At 40.5% G+C, this 23,690-nt stretch overlaps 2 protein-coding genes across 4 annotated transcripts; one reads left to right on the forward strand and one right to left on the reverse strand.

Annotated features, from left to right (window-relative positions):
* Nucleotides 1–3,558: 3,558 nt before the first annotated feature.
* ldlrad2 (low density lipoprotein receptor class A domain containing 2) lies at nucleotides 3,559–15,741 on the forward strand. Of its 3 annotated transcripts, XR_009240367.1 has the most exons (6): nucleotides 3,560–3,978; nucleotides 7,662–8,147; nucleotides 8,854–9,003; nucleotides 10,484–10,624; nucleotides 10,896–11,012; nucleotides 12,147–12,230. XR_009240367.1 is itself a non-coding variant. In XM_058630508.1 (5 exons), the coding sequence occupies exons 1-5, from the start codon at nucleotides 3,888–3,890 to the stop codon at nucleotides 12,449–12,451; spliced, it is 1,170 nt and encodes a 389-aa protein (XP_058486491.1). In that variant the 5' UTR covers nucleotides 3,559–3,887; the 3' UTR covers nucleotides 12,452–15,741. The 3 variants fall into 3 exon arrangements, 2 of the variants coding, with proteins under 2 accessions (XP_058486491.1, XP_058486490.1); XM_058630508.1 differs by lacking the exon at nucleotides 10,896–11,012 and having other exon boundaries at nucleotides 3,559–3,978; nucleotides 10,487–10,624; nucleotides 12,147–15,741; XM_058630507.1 differs by lacking the exon at nucleotides 10,896–11,012 and having other exon boundaries at nucleotides 3,562–3,978; nucleotides 12,147–15,741.
* A 2,203-nt stretch (nucleotides 15,742–17,944) lies between these two features.
* Nucleotides 17,945–19,836, reverse strand: g0s2 (G0/G1 switch 2). Its single transcript, XM_058632095.1, has 2 exons — nucleotides 19,760–19,836; nucleotides 17,945–19,077 (listed from the first exon to the last, which is right to left on the reverse strand). Exon 2 carries the CDS (start codon nucleotides 19,066–19,068, stop codon nucleotides 18,697–18,699), a length of 372 nt encoding a protein of 123 aa, XP_058488078.1. The 5' UTR covers nucleotides 19,069–19,077; nucleotides 19,760–19,836; the 3' UTR covers nucleotides 17,945–18,696.
* Nucleotides 19,837–23,690: the final 3,854 nt, after the last annotated feature.

The raw sequence follows: 23,690 nt of genomic DNA on the forward strand, positions 1-23,690 counted from the left end.
CTTCCTGTCTCTTGCGGCCTTTAATTGCTTTCAAATTGAAATTGAGTGGTTGGTTTTGATTGGTTTTATGTCTGTTAGAAAGTGCAATACACATATGATAGTAACAATTCATCATTTTTAGTTCTCATCCTTGTGTTCAAGTGTAAAAAGTTATATCTTGTTGGTATTTGATGTGACAATGCTCCATCTTGTTTTAATCTGTAAGACTAAATACTGCCAACTAAAACCAAAAAAAAATGTGTATGGCAGTGAACAGTCAAACCTCAGGAGAAGAAAGGGCTGTCTCGTTGTGCAGTTGTGGCTCCTGAGTGGATAAAGTCAAGGATTCCATTCTTCACTATTCCCTTCTACAACAGAAAAGGTCACAAACTTTGTAAACTTAAAAAAAACTGCACAGATAGATTCACTGTGTTGCGGCACAGGATGTCAATGTATCATCATTATCTGCTGTAACTAACATCACGTAAGGCACGGTGAAACGTTGAGTGGCTCCTTCCTGTTGTTTTGGGCACTGCTGCTGCCTGTACAGGAACATCTGATGTGTTTGCCAAAGGCTAAAGAATGAAGAAATATTTATGGAACTTTAATATCCAGCTAAGCCTCGCTCTCTTTTCTCATTTATAAGATTTTACTTTCTGGTAACATGTTTTTTCAGCATCTTCTTCCACAGCGGTTAGTTTCTGACTGCAGGTCACTGATGGCTGGTCCACACAGATGATTAAAGGAGTAATAATGTACACGTGGTCTACCTCTTGTGCAGCACCAGAAAGAATCCTAATACACACGGGTGCATTTCTGTAAATCCCCTGTTGACACTGGTTATTTTTTAACTGAGCTGATTTTCTTCAGATTTTTTTGAAATGTCTTTTATCTTTGATTTTCTAAGATTAAAAAAATTATGTTAAAAAGCTTCACATACAAGGAGTGAATTAATAATAATTCCACGCACTGATGGAGAGAGTCTGATATTGAGCTCTATCTGTCCATCTGCACCTGTAATAATAGCCCACAGTGACATCACAGTTGATCACTAATTCTAAAATAACTTTTCAGCATCATGTAAATCATGTGATCTGAGAGGGAACTAGACGTCTGCACCTCCTATAGACTCTTAGACCCAGGACACACTGTTTAAACAGTCAGCCAATGGCAAAGAACAATGACCAACCATGACACTACCTCGGTGTCAGTCTCTCGTGTGACTGAGTGAAAGGAAATGACTTTCCTTACCAGCAGGTGACAGTATTCATGTCAGGTTATCAAAAGGACGGACAAACTTGATAGGCAACAATGTTTTTGTAACCTATTATTTTTATTATGGCAGCATTTAGGTATTGTTCATCAAACCTGATGTGTAGTTTTATTGTGAAGGGTCGACCGGAAGTGGCGTGGTTGTTGTCGCCGGGAAAAGAGAGTTGTGTAAGCAAGTGGAATAAAACGTGGGACGCTGTTGGCGTTAAAACCGGCCATTCGTGTCCTTCGATTGTTTTATTACTCACCCAGTATAGGCACTCTTACGCTCGCTTACATGTTGAGAGCTTTTTTCTTCTTTTTTTTGCATTATTGTTCTCTCTGTTTACAACTTCACAGCTAAATCTGCAGCAGCGTCACAGGAGCGAGTGCTGTTGGCTGTTCAACTATGACTGCATACATGTACTGGATCCAGTTCTGCATCGCTGCTCCAGAACACCAGTTCACTTCTTCCCACGCTGCAAAGCAACCTAAACAAAAGAGTCTTAAAAAGAAAGTCAGACATTTAATGCAATAAAATGTGTCAACATATGTACAGTTTAAGAGATGAGTCATTGCCACAGGGTTGTCTGTTGAAGTGTTTTTCCCGAGAAGTCTTCAGTAATCGTGGGTGTGTTTTTGGCACAGAGTGCAATATAAATCAGATTACCATCTAGTATTTACTTTTGCCAATTCTCAAAGTAACCAATGAATGCTTTATTGATCTCACTGGATCGTCTGTGTTGTGCTCCTGTATGTGTGAGTGTATTTTACTGTCTTCTATCTATCATATAATAACAGTGAGGTACGGAGTTGAGAAAATGCACCGCACCTCTTTTTGTATCCGGACAACAAGATTTCAAAACATATTTCAGCAAAGCAGGCAGTTGCCTTGGGCCTATTTACAGGAAACCACATGTCAGTGCTCAAACTATCAAAGACACGTAATAATAATTAGAATCAGTTTTATTTGTTGGCGCCTTTCTCGACACTCAAGGTCACCTGACATACAACGCAAACACATAATAAGTTAAAAATAAAATAAAAGACTGCTGTGTGATTGCAGGAATATGTTGTTATTCTGAACAGGTGAGGTTTTAGTTTGGATTTGGACTTAAGACAGTGGTCCTATTGTGTAGATAAGGTCAATTTGATACCATAACATTTACTGCAAATGTAAATGTCTGCGTAGATGAGCTTTAAATCCACAGTGAAGTTTGTTAGTTATTAAAGGAGCGGGTCTTCTCTCATGGTCTCGGCGGTAAAGAGCAAAACATCAGGCAGTCATTCACCTTAAATGCTTTCACTTGGTAAATAACATTCATTCCAACTGCTACACATCCCTATTTTGACCATATAATTCACTGTTTGTTCATGAAATTCTTTTTTTAACAATTTCAACTCACCAGATGCACTCCCAGGTTTCAATCCCTCCATTCAAATGTTCCATAAATTCACCCTTTTTCCTCAAATAAGCCCCAAATTCCTGCACTTTGTTTATTGATTTTCTCCACAAGAGGGCAGCAGATTCACACATGAGCTACTGCTTCTACTGCTGCTGCCATTCCTGTTACATTTTGTGCCACTAAGGCAAATCTAAATGCAGGATTTTAATCACCAAAGTCACAAACACACTTCTCGATGGAGACAGACGTGGATCAACAACTTTGGGTTTACAGAGTGACACAAGCTTCAATTCCCAGTCTGACTCCTGAAACTTTACATAGGTGCATCCTGGTGTTTTCAGCCATTGTCCAATTAACCGTCTGGCTTTACCAGCGCCGTGTATCTGCTGTGCTTCCACTTCAACTCCATTGTGTGTGACGTAAAATTCCAAGTGCAGCGAGGGGATGTCGCTAAGCGACAGGAAGTCATGTGGAAGTGATAGGATTGTTGTGTGAACAACAGAAGTTACACACTACAGCTTTAACTCTTTGATTGACTTGTTATCTCATTTAAATTGGTCTATGTGCATCATTTGTATGCATTTTACTGTATGTTTTCATGCCTTTATATATGGTTAATGTAAAGCACTTAAAGCTGCTTTGTAAACAAAGTTTCAATCTTTTATTCTTATGAGAGAATCTCTTTGATTGACTTGTTATCTCATTTAAATTGGTCTATGTGCATCATTTGTATGCATTTTACTTTATGTTTTCATGCCTTTATATAGGGTTAATGTAAAGCACTTAAAGCTGCTTTGTAAACAAAGTTTCAATCTTTTATTCTTATGAGAGAATCTCTTTGATTGAGTCTTCTTGGCACAGGAGAAATTGAGGCTGGAGATCATGAATGCTGTCTCATCAAAAATTAGTTGGGAAATTAATTAGGAAACTTATATTGAGTTGTAACTAATTCTATTTCAAACAGGAGTATTTTTCCAGCGAGCTGGTGGATGGGAGTTGCCATGGAGATGACAGGACACGTGGGTGGAGGGGACAGAGGGAGAAGACAGGAGGAGGTTCATGTGTGGAGTAAGGAGTCAGAGAGACAGTGTTTATGATGGAGAGCAGGGAGATTGTTCTCCTCTAACTCCTGCCGTTCTCTGTAATATTAAGATGACGATGATGATGCGTTCATGCGAGCTCAAACTGTCCTGGCTGTGAGTTTACTTTGCGGCTCTTTGTCTGTGTCTTTGCGGTGCGCACTGGGTCTGGATGATGGAGGTGCAGGTGGAGAGCTGCTGCTGCTGCTGGCTGCTCCTCCTGCTCTGCTGCATGACTCTGCACAGCTCGGCCATCGAGACCGGTAAGACTAAAACACTACTTTACACTCACTCATTGACGCGCAGCTGTGCGTCGTGGTCACGGTGGCGCACAAGTGTGCGTTGGTGTACAAAGTTGAAATGCAGGGAGGGCGCGTCATAACACCAGTAACAACAAACAGGTGTAATAAATGTTTCTTCTATGTAGAATGACTACGTTTTTATATGTGATCATGGGGGAGCTGAATATTATACCAGAGCTGCGAGTGAACAATTATTTTCATTTTTAATGAGTCTGTACATTATTTCTTCGATTAATTGATTAGTTGTTCTGTCTGTTAAACATTTTTTTATACCAGAAACCAAATATATTCAGTTTACTGTCTTAAAAGAGCAAAGGAAACATTTCAGAATGTGAAATCACAGAACCAGACAAAAAATAATGATCAAAATTGCAAATAATTCTGTAAATGATTGTTATATATTTATTTCAGTGTAAATAAAGTACACTGGGGGCTGCAACTAACGATTACTTTCATAATCAATTAATATCTAGATTATGTTCTTGATTCATCAAGTGAACATTTGGTCCATAAAATGTTATGAAAATGTTGATCAGTGTTTCTCAAACCTGGAAATGAGGTGAAGGTTTTTTTATGTAACTATGTTAAAGTTAAAAGAATATAAAATGTTTGTTTACATCTTAATGCAATTAAATAAAATGTATTTCTTTTGGCTCACAGTCCCGCTATCACGTTTCAAATTTGGCCCTCCACAGGAACAATAGTTGTTTAGTCGATGATGTTCACATTGTTCATTTATATATTGCTGGTAAAGTTGCACATGGTGGTTAAACATGTGCACAGACCTGGTTTGTCCTCAGATGTGTTTTTTTTTAATGATCTTCTGAGTGAAGGCAGTAAACTGTTCCACAAAGTGCTGTCTCTGACATGACTCAGCATTTTGACCGAGGGGCACTTCACTGTCCGGCAGCTCTTGTGGTTTGAGTAGTTAAATTGGAGGTGACGTCATTTGACTGATGTTTTTTATTTTACCTATACTGAAAGTAATAGGCTTCAAAAGTCACATGACTTCATTGTGTGGTTTCTACACAGTGTGTTTTGCTTCTGACTAATGTTTTTGAACAAAAAAGTGTGTTAACTACAAATAATATGTCATCTAATTTGTTCTAAAATGAATAGAGGACTTCAGGAACAATAGACAGGATACTTGAGGATTTGTAAAACATATTATGGATAAAAAAACAGTCTGTAAATGAGCTAAATTGCTCTATTTTGATCCTCTGAGCTACTTGTTTTGAGGACAAAGGATCGGCATGCTTTCTTTAAATCACATAGAAAGCAAAGTCGCTGCCCTTTTTCTACATAATGATGCCTCAACAGTGTCTTCAGGACTTTGACCCTCACTTGGCCTCTGAGTTCGCTCTCTGAAACTCTGGACTCCATTTACAGTCAGAGTCTTTGAAAACAGTCATATTATCTGCCTGTAAAAAAGACTCGGTGTCCTCTGGTCACCCTTGTTTTGAACGCCATCTCTGGTGCTTTTGTATTTGCTTATGCGGTGAAGAGGGGATAAGCTGCTTCCCACCAACAGGGACTCCCAGGCTTTGGGACATTCCTGGAGGTCAGTGCAGGAGGATCTAGCCGTCTCCCAGGGAAACGGTGCTAATAAACTCCAGGGGTGGTCGTAAATTTTCTCATTATTTGGCCTGCGGCCCAGAGGCAGGGGGCGGTGGGTGGCAGGGTGTGGGCAGCTGGTTGAGATCTGCACACCCATTTGTCCGAGCTCTGCCTGTGGATGAGCAGGGAGCTGCTTTTCAAACTCATCAGCATGCTGATGACATGGCTGATGGAAGTTCACATTGGTCTGTGTTTGTTTGTACATCTGCCAGTGTAACAAAGACTTTTGGCAAAATATCTCTTTACCATTGTGGCTTTAGAATAAGCCTTTGTATATGTATGTTAGGCACTGGCCTTGCTGTATACATACTGTAGGCACCCTGAACAGACAGACCAGCCAGAGCATGGGTTTCATGTTGTTGAGCAAAGGGTTACACACAAAACAAAGATGTAGAACATCCTTTCTGGTATGTGGAGGCCAGCATACTTCCCTGATGTGCTAAGGCTACATTCAGACAACTCTGCCCTCAATTAAAAAAAACCTTCAATCTGTGTCTGCCATCCACACTCTTTTTAGCCTCAACTCAGTTGTAAACAAAAAGCTGTGTTTACACTTTTTTACTTACAGGTTTTTCACCTGTGTCATGACAGAAATGCGTGCTTGATTATTTTTTGACATTGTTAGTAGACCTTTCTGAAAGCAGCCACAAACGAGAAAGAAACAGCCTCCAAATGTATGCACAGTGAACTCGAATGGTCACATGATACATGTTTTACGTGTGTTAGTATAGATGCAGATTGTATTTTAGCGATTTAAAGACCACCTAATAAAATCCATCCATGATCTTCACATTTCACCAAAGTCCATAGAGAAAATCAGCGATTTTATATCATGGAACACAATTAATTAATTAATTTATTGTTAATTGTTAATCCACTGCTGCCTCCATCAGTTAATTTTGTAACTTCAGAGTACTGTTCATTCATATCAACCTAAGACACAAACTTACAAAACCAGGCAAAACAGTAGATTCTACAAGCTAAAATCAATGATTTGCTCTGTACTCTGGTGCAGGAGAGTGAGCTGTCAGAATAGAAGAAAAGCCATTTATTGACTTGAAATGCAAAACCCATTAGGTTTGGATTTACTTGGTCAGTTGGGTGGGGTCTATGTTGTTTTTTAACTGCGGACTTTCAGCAGCAAAAGTGACAGAAAAGTGCCCTCTAGACGTTATAGGTCATTTGGCATAAAGAAAATGTTCTCCTGTTACAGCTTTTGCAACCATGATGCACCTCAAGTTTTAGATTCATATATGTCAGTGGTGCAACAGCTGCATTTTACCAGAAGCAGCACAGTCACATGATGCCATGGAGAGAGAGCCAGTGAAACAAGTTTTTTGAAGTTTTATGACAGGCCCATTTTGTTCTTAAGTTATTACTTTTATCTTAAGAGTTTACGATTCATGAGTGACCAGCAGTCAGGTTTATTATCTTCATTTAACCAAAGCTGAGAAACATAATATTATGAAAGCTAATCTATTTCATCCATTATTTACACCTTTTGAGCCAATCCCATCTGATATTTGGAGTGTACTCGACAGGTTGCCAGACTATTACAGGGACTGGGAGACATTTCTTTTTTTCTTGTCTTTCAGCTTCACCCTGTCTAGGGATCGCCACGGCGGATGATCCACTTATATGATGTGGCATAGATTTTTATGCCGGACGCTCTTCCTCACACAACCCTCACATTTATATGGGCTTGGGACCAGGCAAAAGGAGTATACCCCCCTTAAGACTGGGGTCAATTTAGAATGTCCAATTAACAATGAGCAATGGGGATTGGGTATCTAGCTGCTCAGGGATACACCAGCCCTTGATCTGATGGGGACTCTAACCAGCAGCCCTTCAGTCATAAGTCAAGTTCTCTTTGTCCTTAGCTATGGGCTGCCCGTACTAACAATAATATATCCCTTTATAGTATAATGTTTAAGTCATATACAGTGTCTACTTTGCAAATGGACAACAATTTTGAAATACTTTATGAATGAGTTTGTGTCTCAGGTGTCTTTTTTTTTTCTTGTCAGTCAATGTGGTGGACTTCTGCGGTCAGACAATCCGAGGTGATGGCATGATTGTCAACTCACACCAGGAATCCAAGAAGTACTACTTTGTCACCATGGCGACCGACTGCCACCTCACCATGCAGGCCATCTCTCCCAAAGACAAAGTCCAGTTCCACTTCCGCTTCTTCCTGGTCTACAGTTTGCTGCGAGTGGCCCCTCTTAGTCCGGCCCCTCTCTTCCCAGAGTCTCCCCGTGACTCTGTCGCCCTCAACCCGAGACTGGAGCCCACCTCTGGTGAAAGCTCGGGGGACCCGTGCCACGCTGGCTCATATGTTCAGTTCTATGATGGACGCGATAGGAGCTCGCCTCCCCTCGGGCCTCCTCTTTGTGGGAAGAGCCCGCCTCGGCCTGTGCTGTCAACAGGAAACTACCTGACGCTGAGGCTGGTGACCAGAGGGACTCAACCCAGAGTGGACTTTGTGGGGGACTTCACCTCCTTCAGACTAGGTAAGATGAGATGTGGACTTGATTTAGTATAAAATTGTATGAAATGATGGGAATGATGTAGTTGCAGCCCAAAAAGCTAAAACAAATTACAGCTTTGTTCACTCACTGATCTCTTTAAAGTGTTAAGGTGTCAGAAACAACTTTAAACCTTTTTATAACATCAAACAAATGGTTTTTCTTTACAGTTAAAGTGTATGATTTTAAAAGAAGTAGGTTTTCCCCTAGTGTTAATGGTATTCACAAGACCACTGGTGATTATTTTTGGGGGGATTTGTTTTCAGATAAACAGTATAACTTCATGAGTAGAGAGCCTGATTTAGAGCCTGAGGCTGAGACACCAATGTCGCTGAGCAAACACTTTAGATTGGTGATAGCTGTCAGAATGTTGTTTTACACACACATTAACCTAAGGATTCCACAGTAGCTTTCGGGGTCACTGGCCATGTTAAATTAACCCAGTGTCAACATATCAGCTGTTTGTTTTGTTCATTTATGTCTAATGAACACAGCATAGCGTTGAGATGTCTGCAGGGTTGGGTCATGGTGTTTTAACTGTCTCTCTCTGAAAACATGGCTGCTAGTGGGGACAGAGGGAAAAACATATTTTTGCCACTTGAAAGACCCACCTAATAAAATCCACCCTGCTCAAGGATATTTTAAGAATATGTTTGTTGCCATTTGACAAGATTATCCTCTTCCTTCTCAGGTTTCAACCAATCAGAGTGCAGCAGTGAGCCCTACTTCACCTGCAGGAATGGAAAGTGTATCCCCCTCAGCCTGGTGTGTGATGATAAAGGCATTGACAACTGTGGGGATGGAAGTGACCTGGAGGAAAACCTGACGACTGGCTGCAAAGGTCAGTAAAGTGACGCTGTGGCATCATTTAAAGATCTATAATTATATAATAGCCTTTTAGCATAGAGTAATTCAACAAGAATTCTAAGGTGGAAGTAAAATTCAGCAACTGCCTTTAGCTCAATTTCAAGCCTTGGGGAAATCTGGCTAATCAGAGGGCATTTCACAGTTTCAATGTGAGTGTTGAAAAAAAGATGTAGGGTTTCTAAAAGTTGGCAGTGTGAATAACACTTCCCAAAGCCAGCAGCTTATTCCATCAAATAATAATAGACAAAGGGTTTCCCCATTTCTCAGAAATCTTAAATCCATTTGCTACTGATTTAATGACATTATGGGAAAGGAAATGCACCCAAAACATAAAAGTAAAGTGGGAATCACTGAACAGGGAGAAAGAGAAATGAAAGACCCAAAGAAGAAATACACTTCCCAACTCAGATTCCCACTCAAAACCCAAAACACAGGACATCAAACAAAGGCGTTGAACCCCTGGAGCTTAAAACCCAACTGAGCAGGTCATCTCCACCCTGCATATAAACCCTCCCAGGCTGATTATCTTCAGCTGTGAGATGACAACACAGGTGCTACCAATATCTCCTGATTAGCAAAGCAACCTGTGCTCTAGAAAATGCCAAAGTCACCATTACACTTTATTGCCTGATCTGGCAGATGTAGGGTTTTGGAGTTGGATCTATAAAAATGTTTTATTCAATGTAATCTTTAGTCACCTACAGCTAAGTAGAGAATAAGACTATGACCTTACACGTGTGTCATTACAATTCATTACAATCTAGGCTACACTTGCCTCATGACCTCACTACAGAAAGTCTGGCATGTTTAATATTTTTGCTACTTTTTACGTTTTGTTCCATCTCATCAGTCAGTACATTTATAAGAGACTGGAAAACACTAATTATTGTCAGTCCGACTGTTGGTTAAGTCACTGTTTAGATCTCCTCAGGACACCTACACTCTTTGCTGTCTTTGGATCTACATTATTATGGTTATATGAGGATTCCAGCAGATCCTTTTGTCTATTATCACACCTACAAATGTGGTTTGTTCCACTTTACTAATAATTACAATATCCATTATAATTTCAACTTTATTTTTATGTCTTCATACAACAATATTTGAGTTTATGTAGTAAATCCTGCAGAACAAAAAATATTAGTATTATCAGCAAAAAGTACACATTTCATAATTTTTTGACAGTTTACAAATATCTTTAATGTACAAAATGAAAAGAATCGGTCCTAATATTGCTGTACACCACACTAGATTTCCCTGCCAGTTGAGATATATTTGTCATGCTGGACAAACTGCTACCTGTTTTCTCGATAGACCTTGGCATGACATTGAGTGTTGGGAGGAAATGTAGCAATTCTGAGACATCCTGACAGATTAAACCCTGGGTGCTTTTGTCGGTCGAGACATGACATTTCTTACTGTTTGATAGTTGACCCAAATTTGTCCTTTTTCAGCAGGTCAACTTTTACCTCCTGAACCTCCACCGCCTATGGTCACTACACCCCCAACCTTTGTGAGTCCACCCACAATGCCACTTCCGACTCATATGAATTGTGGCGTGCCAGACAGCGCTCCCAGCCATGAGTCAGTAACAGGTGAGTGACCTTTGCCTTGAATGAGTCTTCTTTCAGCCAATAGCTAAACTTCCTGTTTTAGGATTGAGAGAAGAATGAGTGACTGTAAAATGCATGTTTATGTCCTGCAGTCAGAGGATTAACTAAGTGCCTCTTTTGGATGCAAAGTAGCTGGATGACTGGGTGTAAAGCTGATGAAGGTGGCCATTGAATTTCAGCTTAACACTCGTAAACCAATAGATGGATTCTCACTGCAAAGAGCAGCCTTTTGAGTGATCTGTCTCTATTCCAGTGTCAGAGGTGCAAACAGAGACCGTCTGAGCCAGCCTGGTTTCTTACTGCTTCTAAGAAAACAACCATTCTTCTTTTCAGACTGAGAGAGGCTGAAGGGGATTTGCCCAGTGTGCAGGTTTGCAGCTTTTTATTAGCTCAGATCCATGTGAATAAACCTTGGATGTGCCCACAGAAAAAGAGCTCAGCCTGGGTGACCCAGCAGCCTGCCTCACTGGCAACTTGTTTGGCTGTGGCTGAATTGATTTTATTATTTAAAAGTGTAATTGTTGGGAATCTTAAACATTCAGCAGATCTGGCAACTCATCTGTGGGTCCTGACCCAGGAATCGCTGACATACAAATTTCACAGTCTTTCCCAAGGAGCCAGGGATTGAACCCCAGGCCTTCTGGTTCGAAGAACTCCCCTCACGTGTTTGCCATTCACATGTGATGAACACAGTGGGAGAATCTCTGGAGGATCCAGGCAAGTGGGTGGTACTCAAACATTCACTCGCTGTGAATCCTCTGGAGTTTCTCCTGGTGTGTTCTCACATGTCCTCACTTTGACATGTTCTGGAGATAAGATAGGGGACATGGCAGGGGAATCTCCAGTACAACTTCTGGGGACATTTACATTCACATATACAGCCCCTTTGGAAAATCTCAGAGACTCCTGTGGGACTTAGAAGTGATGTTTAAGACTCACGATTGGTATCAGTTTCCTGTATTCCATCTGATTTAAATTATCTGGTGATTGTTGGTGACCACCAGTGCCAATGTTAAAGTCTAGACCACATTTGCAGAAGAGTGTTGGCCTTAAAAACGGTCAAGCTGCCATGATCATTGGATGTTCTTGCAGAGGCTAAGAAAATGTCATGGTCACCGCCGTGACTTTTGACAAAGACCACCACTTTTGACCCCTGTGAGAAAAACCGAGTGCCTGGCAATCACTCTCCAATTTCTGGCTTCATGGATAAGCCAGCAACTGTGGCAGACACTTTTAAATACCCGTAAAACTTGGTAATTTTCCTGACTGATTGGACTATTTACTCTGTACTGCCCCAAGGATTTCCGGTGATTTTCTCCATTTTGTCCATCATTGTAAGCTCCCCTGCGAGGCGCACAATGACGGACGAAATGAACACAAAGTGTGGATGAAAGGCTTCGTCCATCTCTGTGTTTTTCCTAGAGTATGAATGAGCCTTTATGATGACCTAAAAATGGCTGCTATGTGACTCAAGAGAATTTTATTGCTTCTCTCTTGTTTCCAGACTCTCCTTCCTCTCTGTCCCTGTTGGTTCTCTACATCATCCTGGCTGTGGTGGCAGGTGGCCTGGTGCTGTGCTGGTGCTGCTGGTCACCTGGCTGGTTCCTGTGGCGCATCAGTGTCTGTCGCTTCTTACCCTGCTGCAACTTGGCATGCGCCTCCTGCCAGCTCTGCTCCCGTAACTGTATCCACAGCAAGGAGCACCGACTGGCAAAGGTGACGCCACACACGCCGGGCAACGGGATCCCGACTGGCATGGCAGCCACTGGCAACAGTGCGGATGAGAATGTTACTACTGCAGCTGTTTAGAAAAGGACTGTTGAAGACTCTTATGCTGAGCCATGATCAGTGTGGACATGAATAGCAATCCTTTCAGTGCAGGTTGGACCGATGTGGTCCAGTGTACCAGAGCTAAAGGCGACTGGTTAAACTGTGGTTTGTGTGCTTTAACAGTTCTGTCTTGCGAAAAATACATTCCCACACAACTAATTTGCCGTCTCAGTTATGTTTCTTGAGGAATTTTTTTTTTTCTCTCTGGATTATTTGAGGTGAAATTCTCACATGGAGTTGGTGGTGAGAAGTCGCCCAAGCAGCCAAGCACAGTTCGAGACCAAGCGTTGGAGGATCTGTTGCTGATTTTTTTGCAGCGTTATCAGGACATACCAGTGTGTCTTTATGGAGAGCAAGACTTCTGCCAGACCACATACAGTATGTGATGGGGTTTCATTTAGAACCCAAACAGGTGCTTTCTGTGTCTAAACCTAACCACATACTGAAAACGGTTATTATCACCTTCATTTCAGTTCTTAACATAATTGAGAATGCAGTTTAGTGGTGTGGAAATGTCACTTTTAGGGGGCAGAAGGTAGAGCAGGGTACAGTGTGACGATGGATTGTACGAACATGTGAATGTATGTGAAAGGTAAATAATGAAGCGTTCTTTGACTTAAGAAACATGCTCACTGCACACTTTTCTCACACATACTATAATGGAAGCATGCGCCGCTGTTTAGAGACTCTCATGAACATTTCAAAAATGCAGCTTTGTCCAAGACCTAGACCATTCCCTGTCTTAGAAGTAACAGTTAAGTGACACAGTGTAACTCCAGTTTACACCAAAGGTCTGACATGGACACATGTTGAGGACGCAGCCACAGAACTACAGAGTCAAAACACCCGCTGACAACAGCTGTTCTCCCCTGGAGAAATTCCTTCAAGCACTCAACTCTCCTCCCAGCAGTTCATTGTCATACCTCATACTGTTTAAGTCAATGTGAGGTCTGTACAGAGGAGCACAAATCATTACAGCTTTAGAAATAAATAAGTAAGTAATTATGTACAAACAATACATAAATGTACAGCAAATTGAACAGAAAATTGTGCCACATAGTTCTGCAAAAACATAGATTAACAAAACTGTAAGAGTGAAAATCAGTGGTTGGAATGTGTACATTTTAAAAAATCTAAATGAAATCAAAATTAATAATGACAATGAGCAATTTCAGTAAATATAAAGGCTAGATGAATAGGAAAAATGGTTAATTGTTGGATGCATACCCAGGCAATTTAATACTAATATTTGGGATGAGGTTTTGTGTCCTAATCCACTCCCACCAGACGAGAATAAACAGAGAAACTCAATTAATTTGCAGCACAGGCAGTTGTTAAGAAAGCTGGAATTGCCAACTTTCCACAAAAGGGCCATGTGTGTACAGCTACTTAGTAGAAGGACCAATAGAAGCATTGTCTTACTGTGAATTGCCCTTTGATTGGTCAGAAGTCCCCACGGATGGATACAGACCACAGAGGACGAGCAGGAATCTAGTTCCCTCTCAGATCACTTGATTCAGATTGCAGATTGCTCTTACCAGAGCTTGAGAGTTGAAAGCCTGACAAAATGACAATGACTATGCAATGACCCACCAACCCACTCACAAATTGAGTAAAGTATTATTGAGTATTATCATTCTAAAACCATTAACATCAATCTGCTTGTGTGCCGTGGGGGATGTCCTCACAGACACAACAAAATACTACCATACTAAGAGAAAGAGTCACACACACGGAGAGAATCGCATGAAGCCGCAATCGGCATTGTGTAAAACAATGGTTTTAATGCAGCAGCCATTTGGTTTTATCAAAAAGTTACACACTTACAGCTTTAAATAAACCTTTGTGCTTGAGAGAGCTGAACTGCACTGGTACTGCTGCTTTCCAGGCCTCATAGACATTAAAAAGTATAGATTCTGTCCCTGTTCTGTCCATGTGCACAGACTGAGCCTCCATGTGTTCATGTGTCTGCCAGGGAAACTTTCTTGGTATCCTCTAGATGGAGTAGCTTCATAAACTTTCCTCGCTCAGACTCACTGAGAGTGAGTGTTGCGCAACCCCATCTCACAGCTGGTTTGACTATTGTCCTAAAGGCATAAGAACAAACACAGTGTTTTCAGAACTCCAGGTTTGCGGGAAGCAGCACGCTGACACGTGTAGCCTACATGATTAGTCTCTCTTCTCAATCTGGACAGGAATGTACACGCATCGTTACGTTCATTAGACAACACACACACATACTGTACAATTCACATCCACTGAACTCTGAGCTCCAAGAAAGACTGTCCTCACATTTGACTTTACAAGTATAGATCAGAATTGTTGAAATGTTGTTGTATGAAGCGCCGTGTGTTTTACAGACAGATGACTGCGCTTTGTCAAATGGGTCAAGAAGGCGCACGCAAAGTGAAAACATGGCTGCCACTGAACAAATAAAATCTACACCAGCATAAGTCTAAGATATTTTGATATCTGTTGCTTTACCTCGCCATTAAGACAACCAACCGACTGCACACTCCCCTGCACTAAAACCCATAGTGAAAACAACAGGAGTTGCTGATCCATTGCTTCCACCATCATAAAGTCAAAATGCGTTATTTGGTTTATTTGGTGTGTGAAATCCTCTGGTCCGCATTTACCTCTTCTTCTCTGTAAGCTGCTCTCATCAACTTTGTCTCCAGCGGCAAAATTCAACAACGAAACTATCAAAAAGTAAAAGTGCTGCTCGTCAGCAGCTCGTCAGCATACTGAAGTGGATTATAACTGGATAATTGGACGAAGAACACAGACTTCACTGACAGCAGCATCAAGGTTTGTCCAAATTAGTTTCTGAGTGCCATTATTTAAATGGCTAATTGGTCTTAAAAGTTAACAAAAATATAGAGACAGTTGGGTTCTGAGTTCAAATCCTTGTCTCTATATGCCTTCCTGAAGGGAATCTCCAACACCTTTGTTGTACCTTTAAAGCAGGTTAGTTTCATATCTTAATAAAGATCTTGAATGAACCGATGTGCTTGAAAGGAAAGACATTCATCACATTTCATCTGAAATTCATGACACTTTCATGAACAAAGCAGACACATGGCACGTCTGCTAACTGCACCATAATGTAAATAAAGAAGAACTGTGTTAATTAATATTATTAAGAACACAAAAAAGGTTTTCTTTCCCTTAAATTATACAGTTTGTATGTTATATAAAGGTTTTCTAGTTTTTTTTAATGTGTAGTACTTAGAGATGGACTAACGGTGCACTTAGTGTAAGTTTTGGTTATGTACTGTATATACTGTAAAGTTTTAATAAAACGCTGCACTATTGAAATACTGTATGCTGCTTTTTCTCTGTCAACAGCTGAGGTCATGTGACAACCCACAGTGATATCGCCTACTCCCGTTTAGAGTTTAGGTTTCAGACACTTCCACATTGGCTTCACTTTGCAGACTTGTGGGTTCGGGGTCAACATGTTTGGGGCAGCCCGTGGCCAAGTGGAACGGGAACTTGGCTTGTAACTAGAAGGTTACTGAAGATTTGAGTCTCCACCAGGTCAGAAGGCTGGTGTACACCAGAGCAAGGTACCCAAAATAAAAACATTTGCTCCCCGGGCACTGCTCAGTGACTGCCCCCTGCTCCTAATTCTAGGAAGGTTTCTAGTAGAGGATGAGTTAAATGCAGAGAAGGAATTAACAACATCAAAAACAATATCATACAGGGGTCTCATGTTTTTCCGACAGTACTTAAATGCAGCCTAAGTAACCAAGTTGCACAACATCCTGTGATGCGGAATGTTGCATATTGGCCCGTAAATGCCACACATGGTGTTTATAAAACCAGGATCACATTTCAGACCAGGATATAATCAGGTCCTGGTCTGCACTCTTGTGTGTACAGAGTCTTTGTGTGACTCAGACACTGTTCGGTTGACACTGGCGAGGAACTGGCACAGAGTCAGCAGCTTCTTACTGTGTGTTGCCTCTGGTATCCACTGGCAACCTTTCAAGTCAAATCCCTCTTTCTATGACAGACAGAGAAAATAAATCTCTCCCAAACTCTTTGTCACTTTGATTTCACTTTCTTTAACTGACCTATGACCCTTAGTTTAATTAGTATGCTGTGTTGCTGTCGGGATTGATACTTTTGTCACAGGGGGCATCTGTATTTAACTTTTATAAGCCGACTAAAATCACATCAACTCTGTAAAGCTTTATATTTGTTACCTATTTGTTTATGTGTTACAGACTATATTACCACATCTAACCTACACTTGTGTCTGGATCATAAAAATGTCATAAAGTTCAGCTCAGTTTGGACATTATTCAGCCTTTATGTCCAATCCTCACATTATTGTCAGACCAAAGAGAAGCCTGTCGACTCAGGGTTTTATTGGCCTCCCACTCATGTGTGTTCAAGTGTCAAGCACCATTGTCCCATTGTCACACTGCGCTATCTGAGTGAGCAGTGTGCAGTGAAACCATTACAGATGGTCTAGAATAGAGTTGAGTTCAATCCGTCTACAAGGACACACTGCTGTTTCTTGACTTCTACTGATGACCATTTTTCTGACAGAATCAAATTCAAATCTTTAATTCTTACCAACAGAGCAGCTCATCGGGGTGAGCTGATGCGTTTGTCTCTATAATTGTGTAAGGCCTCTCTATGTTAAGTGCCTTAAGATAATGTATGTTGTGATTTGGTCTGATACAAATAGATATGATTCACTTTTTATTTGAGTATTTCTTCACCCTGCATCAGTCTCATCTGATCACCAATCACAACCACCAGTGTCTGGTCTTTGGGGGATTTTCCTAGTATCTGCTAAGAAGCAGAAATTAAAATGCTCCCAAGAGTCTTTAAAGACTGCGCACCTTATTCTGTTCAATCTTCTTTCTGTTAATACTCACTTGTCTCTCCTGATTGAAATGTCAAATACTCTGAAAGGAGGGGCGTCTTTCTCTATTTTCCAGAACCTCAGGAGTTTGACTCACCAACGTGTTTCTGCCGTAGCCAGTTGAAGTCCCTCTGTTGCTCACACTTGATCTGCATTTACACACAACTCATAATATGAAGCAGGAAGGCTGCAGGAGTGATGACTGAGGAGGGTGAATTCTTGCGTTGTTTTATCATACAATATGCTGTCAAAAGCACAAGGAGTGATAATAGCTAATTTGGTACACTTAATTTTCCAAAATGTAAATAATTGTGGATTACTGTACCGTAAACTAGGCCTCTCTGGCTTTGGGGAACTTTCAGTTAAAAGTTTGGGTTTGGGTTTTTGTTTGATATGCACTCAGCTGTGTGTCGTCCATGTCCAATCAACTGAACTCACTACAGGTGATCTCCACTCAAGATGTGGAAAACCGTTTGGAAGATAATCAGAAGACAATGCAAAGTGTCTGAATACCTATGTCAATAATATATAGATAGATGGACAGGCAGAGACAGACAGACCACAAAATCATGATTTTGGTACAAAATCAGACAGATATTTATTGAAGCAAACATTGAAAGAGTAAGAGTAAACAAGAGTGAACCTAAACCCAGGCTCAATAAATAAATGAAAAAAAAGGATTAAAGTATATTTACAGTGTTTACACACAGCAAGACCTTTACAACAACTGTTCCTCTCTCGCTGTATGTTGTTGAGACACATCCACCACCAGAGGGGGCTACACAGCAGCTCATGTAGCCAGGCAGACTCCAGGAACCATTCATACTTCATTTGTGCATTAAAGCAGAATTAATAGGTACTAATGATCACATCATAGGATGTTTTATTATCTATCCATTTTAAACTACGTATAGTTTTTCAACAGAGGCTAATGTCAGCGAGGAATATGAGATAAATGTATACATTTGACATTGTAATGTAAAGAGTTTATGATTTGCACTTTCAATAAGAATATATTAAGACTCAGTATTGTGAGATTCAGTGATTTTCATGTGTGATTGACCTTGTGAAATGACAAAAGAATTGCTTTATTTCTTGTACACTTTGGTTCGACTGTATTATTGACTGATTGAGTGCTGTCATAAGGGTCAGTGAGGCGTCTGTATTTGCCAACATGCTAAAAACATTCAAACAGCACTTAGAGGCATCTTTAGACTTGGTGGCAGGACAGTCTGTCTGTAAAGCTTTAAAGTGTGTGCATGTTGCACAACCCATTGGTGTGGCAGGAGAAGTTCCCTAATAAATAAGTCAAGTCACTGCAGGGTCAACCCGTTTGTCTTTAAGAAGCATGCAGCCGGGTGGCTATGCTTCGATGGCTGGGTCTTTGATTACTGGAGAGGGTCATGCTCTCAGTGATGGCCCCATTTTCATGATCCAGCTCCTTCTCTTCTTTCTTCTCCACCTCTTCTTCCTGACCCTCCACCATGTGCTGTGTCTCAGCCTGAACAGTTCTCTGTTCCAACATGAGGAGCAGCTCTGCGTCCAGCGGCTGACCAGTGGAGAAGGGGTGACACATGGTCTCGAGCAACCCGATAATCGACCCCAGCACTGCAAACACGGTGCCCAGCAGGTAGATCTTCAGCAGACCCCGTCTGGGTTTCTGACTCAGCATCTCTTTGGCAAAGGGGATGAACTCCTGCATGGTCTCCATCTTCACAGCCTGTGTTACACAACAAGTTACAAAAGTAGAAAACATTAATTCATCTTTAAAATTGCAAAACAGTAATGCCAAGCTGCAGTGCATAACTTTTGTCATTGTGATGTTATTATTCTGCCTACGTCAAGCAATACTATCCGACGTGACAAGGGTGCAAGAAGCAGCTATCTTTTTTTTTTGAGAAGGAGATTATGAAACTTATGAAACTTTTCATGGACCAGTCTTTGTGTTTTCAGTCATACTCCAACCTGTTTGGAGCCACCTTACTTCACTAGCACAATGGTGCTTTCGCCTTTGTCTGTCTTCTTGTCATAAAACTAATCACTTCCTGTGTGCAGCACAGGAATGTCACTGGACAACATGAGATCTAAACACTACTACACTGAGAAACAGTGTGGAGTCAGCGTTGCGTGAACTCATTTGACAGTGCATTGAATATAGCAGACATTGGTTTATAATTAAACATTACAGTTTTAAGACATCTATTTGTTTCTGAAGTGGTTTTTTACCAGATCTTATATCATCTCATATCATATCAACTGTCAGTTTTAAATGGATTTGCATGAAATTAAACAAAAGAAATAGAAATACACTGCAATAAAATCAATTGCCATTTACTCTGTGTTACATGCAGTATGCATTTGTAAAAACTAATGTTTCAAAAGTAAAAAAAGAAATACCTTACCTTGACGAGGTTTAATGTTTGTTCCAGTCGCACAACGGCTTTAAACAAATCCAGCTTCTAGTTTGCAGCAGTAACACACCTTTGACTGGATCTTGAGTGTGGCCATTTAAAGCCTCACTCTCTCCACCCTCACTGTGACCACTACTGAATATTCATGAAGTGTGGAGCCAGCACAAAAAAAAACTTTGATCCAGGAGGTTTACTGCTCTGATTACTGACACAGCAGCTTACTGTGAGAACACGAGGGTTCTTTTAACACAAAAATGCAAGTTTAAAGACAAGACAATTATGTATTATCACAGTAGTCATTCAGTGGTTTCAATTTGAAGAGAGGAAGTACATATTGTACATATATTCTAAAATATTAACAACAGAAACATATTTTCTAGGGAATATTGTGTCACAGTTTCTGGGATAGTGCCGTGTAATCAGGACAATATATGGTACAGGTTATTGAGATACTGATTTATGTTATAGCTGATTTTACTAGTAAATACCTTTGGCCATAGTATCCATAGTTCCTAATATGAATAATAAAGTGTTCATGGGAAAAAAAACCTATATGGTCAGATCTGATTTACTGTTTATGTTTTCAATGAGCCATATGGCAAACAGATTATGGGCTTCTGTTTGTTTCTTTGTTGTTTAGGTGCAGTGTGGAAGTTGGAATAGCCTGAAATCCGTGCAGGTGACCACATGTCTTGGTGAAAGGTCACCAAATCGGGGGAAAGGTTATGTAAACCTTCCAGCACTCTGTCTGCTGCAACATGGACAATGCCACTGAGAACAATGGTCAAAGTGTTACACAGTGTCAAGCTATGCATGTACCACAAACACGCACGCAATTAGACAATATATTACACTATGAGTATAATATGTGCTCTGACTTTGCAGAACAACACTGTGAATCACAGCATGTCCTGCAGCAGTCAGGAAAAAAAAATTTAAAAAGAGAGATGATTTTGCAGTGTATGCAATTCATTCCTCCAAAAAATGTAGGGTAAATATCGTGGAAGTGCCAATAAGAGCTGCTGCTGTTCCTGGACCTTGCGGCTCCCAGTTCTGCTCCTGAATGCAGTCTGGACAAGTAATGCTAGATTACATTATTACTGTAGAAGCTGCCTATTGAAGCAGAAAAATCATGATCTGTGTTTTGTGTCATATGACAAATTAAAGTGCCTGGTTTGCATTTATAACAACAATCTTATGGTATTAATAATCATTATTTGAAGAACCTGAGAAAAGATTATACACTGTATATATTGATATTATTATTTTTTCATTCATATTCTGAATGCTGTTGTTCAAGCCACATTTATTCACTTACTTCTGCAATTGTATAATCTCCTGTGTGAGCCTCCTACATTATTTTGATATTTCTTTATTTTGCACATGGTGTGGCAGTGTAACTAGGTCAGATATGGTAGATAGTTTGTTTGGTTTTAATTAATCTTATTCCTTGAAAGGAGCTTTAGAGCATTCAAAGTACAACCTTAAATCTCTGGCTGACGATTAGCATGTGAGCTTGCAAAGAGGGTTGTCGTTGTTTTTTTAGGTTTCAGAACATTTTACTTAATGCTGCTGGAACAGTTATATATTCTGATTACACACACACACACACACACACAAAATAAAATTCCATAATTGGTGACTCCATACATGGTTGTTCAATGTTTGGTTCCCATTTGCATGTCTGTAGCTAAAATTCCACATACCACATTCACATTCAGGTCATGGTAAAAGGCATAAAGATAAGAACAACTCTTACTTAACAACATTCAGACCATGTACACACACATGCGCACACACACACACACACACAGGGAGGTTTGTGCTGCCATTATTCCACACTGCATTGACCTCTATTCATTTGGACAGCCTAAACAAAGCATCATCCCCAACCTTAATCATAACCAGTTAATGCCTAATTCTAACCTTAACCTAATCACAATTCAAATCTCAGCCCAAAACTTGACCAGTTCCTCAGAAATTAGATTCTGCCTCATTGGGACCAGATTTTGGTCTCCATGAGCACTACTGTCCTGACAAGGCCAGTGTTTATCCCAGAAAAGGTCCTAAAGAGATAACAAATCTACCCTAGTACCCTAGTTTGAACGTAGATGAGCTGACTTTGTCCCTTGCATTTTATCATACATCATATGGAGACATTGGCTGTGGGTTGGATTGTGTCCGTCCACATGCTCAAAAGCAGTTAATCTCACGTACAAAACAGTTAATCTCATTTACACAAGCAGTTAATCTCACTTACAAAATCCATATACTTCATATACATACAGTACATACATGCCAAAAAAAAAGTCGCCACCTAAAAAAAAGGGTCACATACTCGTTGGACCGCCTTTAGCTTTGATTACGGCACTCACTGTGGCATTGTTTCCATAAGCTACTGCAATGTCACAAGATTTATTTCCGTGCAGTGTTGCATTCATTTTTCACCAAGATCTTGTATTGATGATGGGAGAGTCAGGCCACTGAGCAAAGCCTTCTCCAGCACATCCCAAAGATTCTCAATGGGGTTAAGGTCTGGACTCATGTGGCCAATCCATGTGTGAAAATGATGTCTCATGCTCCCTGAACCATTCTTTCACAATTTGAGCCTGATGAATCCTGGAATTGTCATCTTGGAAAATGCCCATGCCATCAGGGAAGAAAAAAATGCATTGATGGAATAACCTGGTCATTCATTATATTCAGGTAGTCAGCTGACCTCATTCTTTGGGCACATAATGTTGCTGAACCTAGACCTGACCAACTGCAGCAACTCCTTACCTATGTGCTTAGTTAAATCCAGGTGGCGACTTTTCTTTTTTGACCAGGCAGTGTACTTGCATATGTCTTATCTTAAATATAAGTGAGTAGATAGACTCATTGTACTCAAAGAGCTATAAAATTAAATTTCTGATATAAAATGAACATTGACTCCATGTGACTGTAACCAAAGGGCCAAGCCAGTGAGGAAAAACAGGAAACTCTAAGTATAACACAACTACACGACCATCTAGAGCCGCTGAGGAACATGACAGTACTTGTCTGAAGTTGTATGCACATTAGCTCATTGTGCACATTGTGTATGTGCACTGAGTCAGAAGACACACCTTGGACTTACTAAGAGAGTGGAGGAAAATACCCTGTGAACTCAGCTGGCCCTCAGGCTACTATTTCCTTACACAGTGGATTATCAGTAGATCTTGGCTGAGCACACACCTGATAAACCATACTCACTGCCTACAGGGCATGTATTCTGTCTGGGGATGAGTGTGTTTGTTTGTGTCATGGAAATGACAAGGGGTTGTGTTTTTATGCAGACGTCCCATTCTATTTTACTTTATGACTTTATTTACTCTATACCACATTTTATTCAAGTGGTACAACTCAAAGTGTTTCACTGAGAAGTTACGCATTGTAGTTTTAAATTTAAATAATTTAGTAAAGGCAATTTCTATTTGATTATAAATCAACCAAGCTTATTAGGATACATCCTCAGATACAATGATGAGAAGGAATTTTTCCATCCATCTGTTTTCTACCACTTTATCCTCCACATGAGGGTCGCAGGTCCATGGAGCCAATCCCAGCTAACACTGGGTTAAAGGTGGGGTACATCTTGGACATGTCACGAGTGAGAATGAATCCTAAAAAAAAAGGACCACAAGGACCAACAAGAAATAAAATATATAAACAATTGATTATACATATAATATATATACTTTAATAAGTTATTACATCTAATTGAGTCTTTGTTTCCATGGGTTCATGGCTCTTTGGTGTCTTTGTGTTAAACCATGACTGTGTCTCCAGCTGCCTGTGTGTCTGTATGTGTGTGTGTTGATTCATAGAGTGAAGGGTGGGGTAGTGAAGGGTGTGACTCTGACACACACTGTATCACACACTGTGCAGGTGAGACAGTGTT

The sequence above is a fragment of the Solea solea genome, chromosome 6 (assembly GCF_958295425.1).
Source record: "Solea solea chromosome 6, fSolSol10.1, whole genome shotgun sequence".
In the NCBI taxonomy this organism is placed as follows: domain Eukaryota; kingdom Metazoa; phylum Chordata; class Actinopteri; order Pleuronectiformes; family Soleidae; genus Solea; species Solea solea.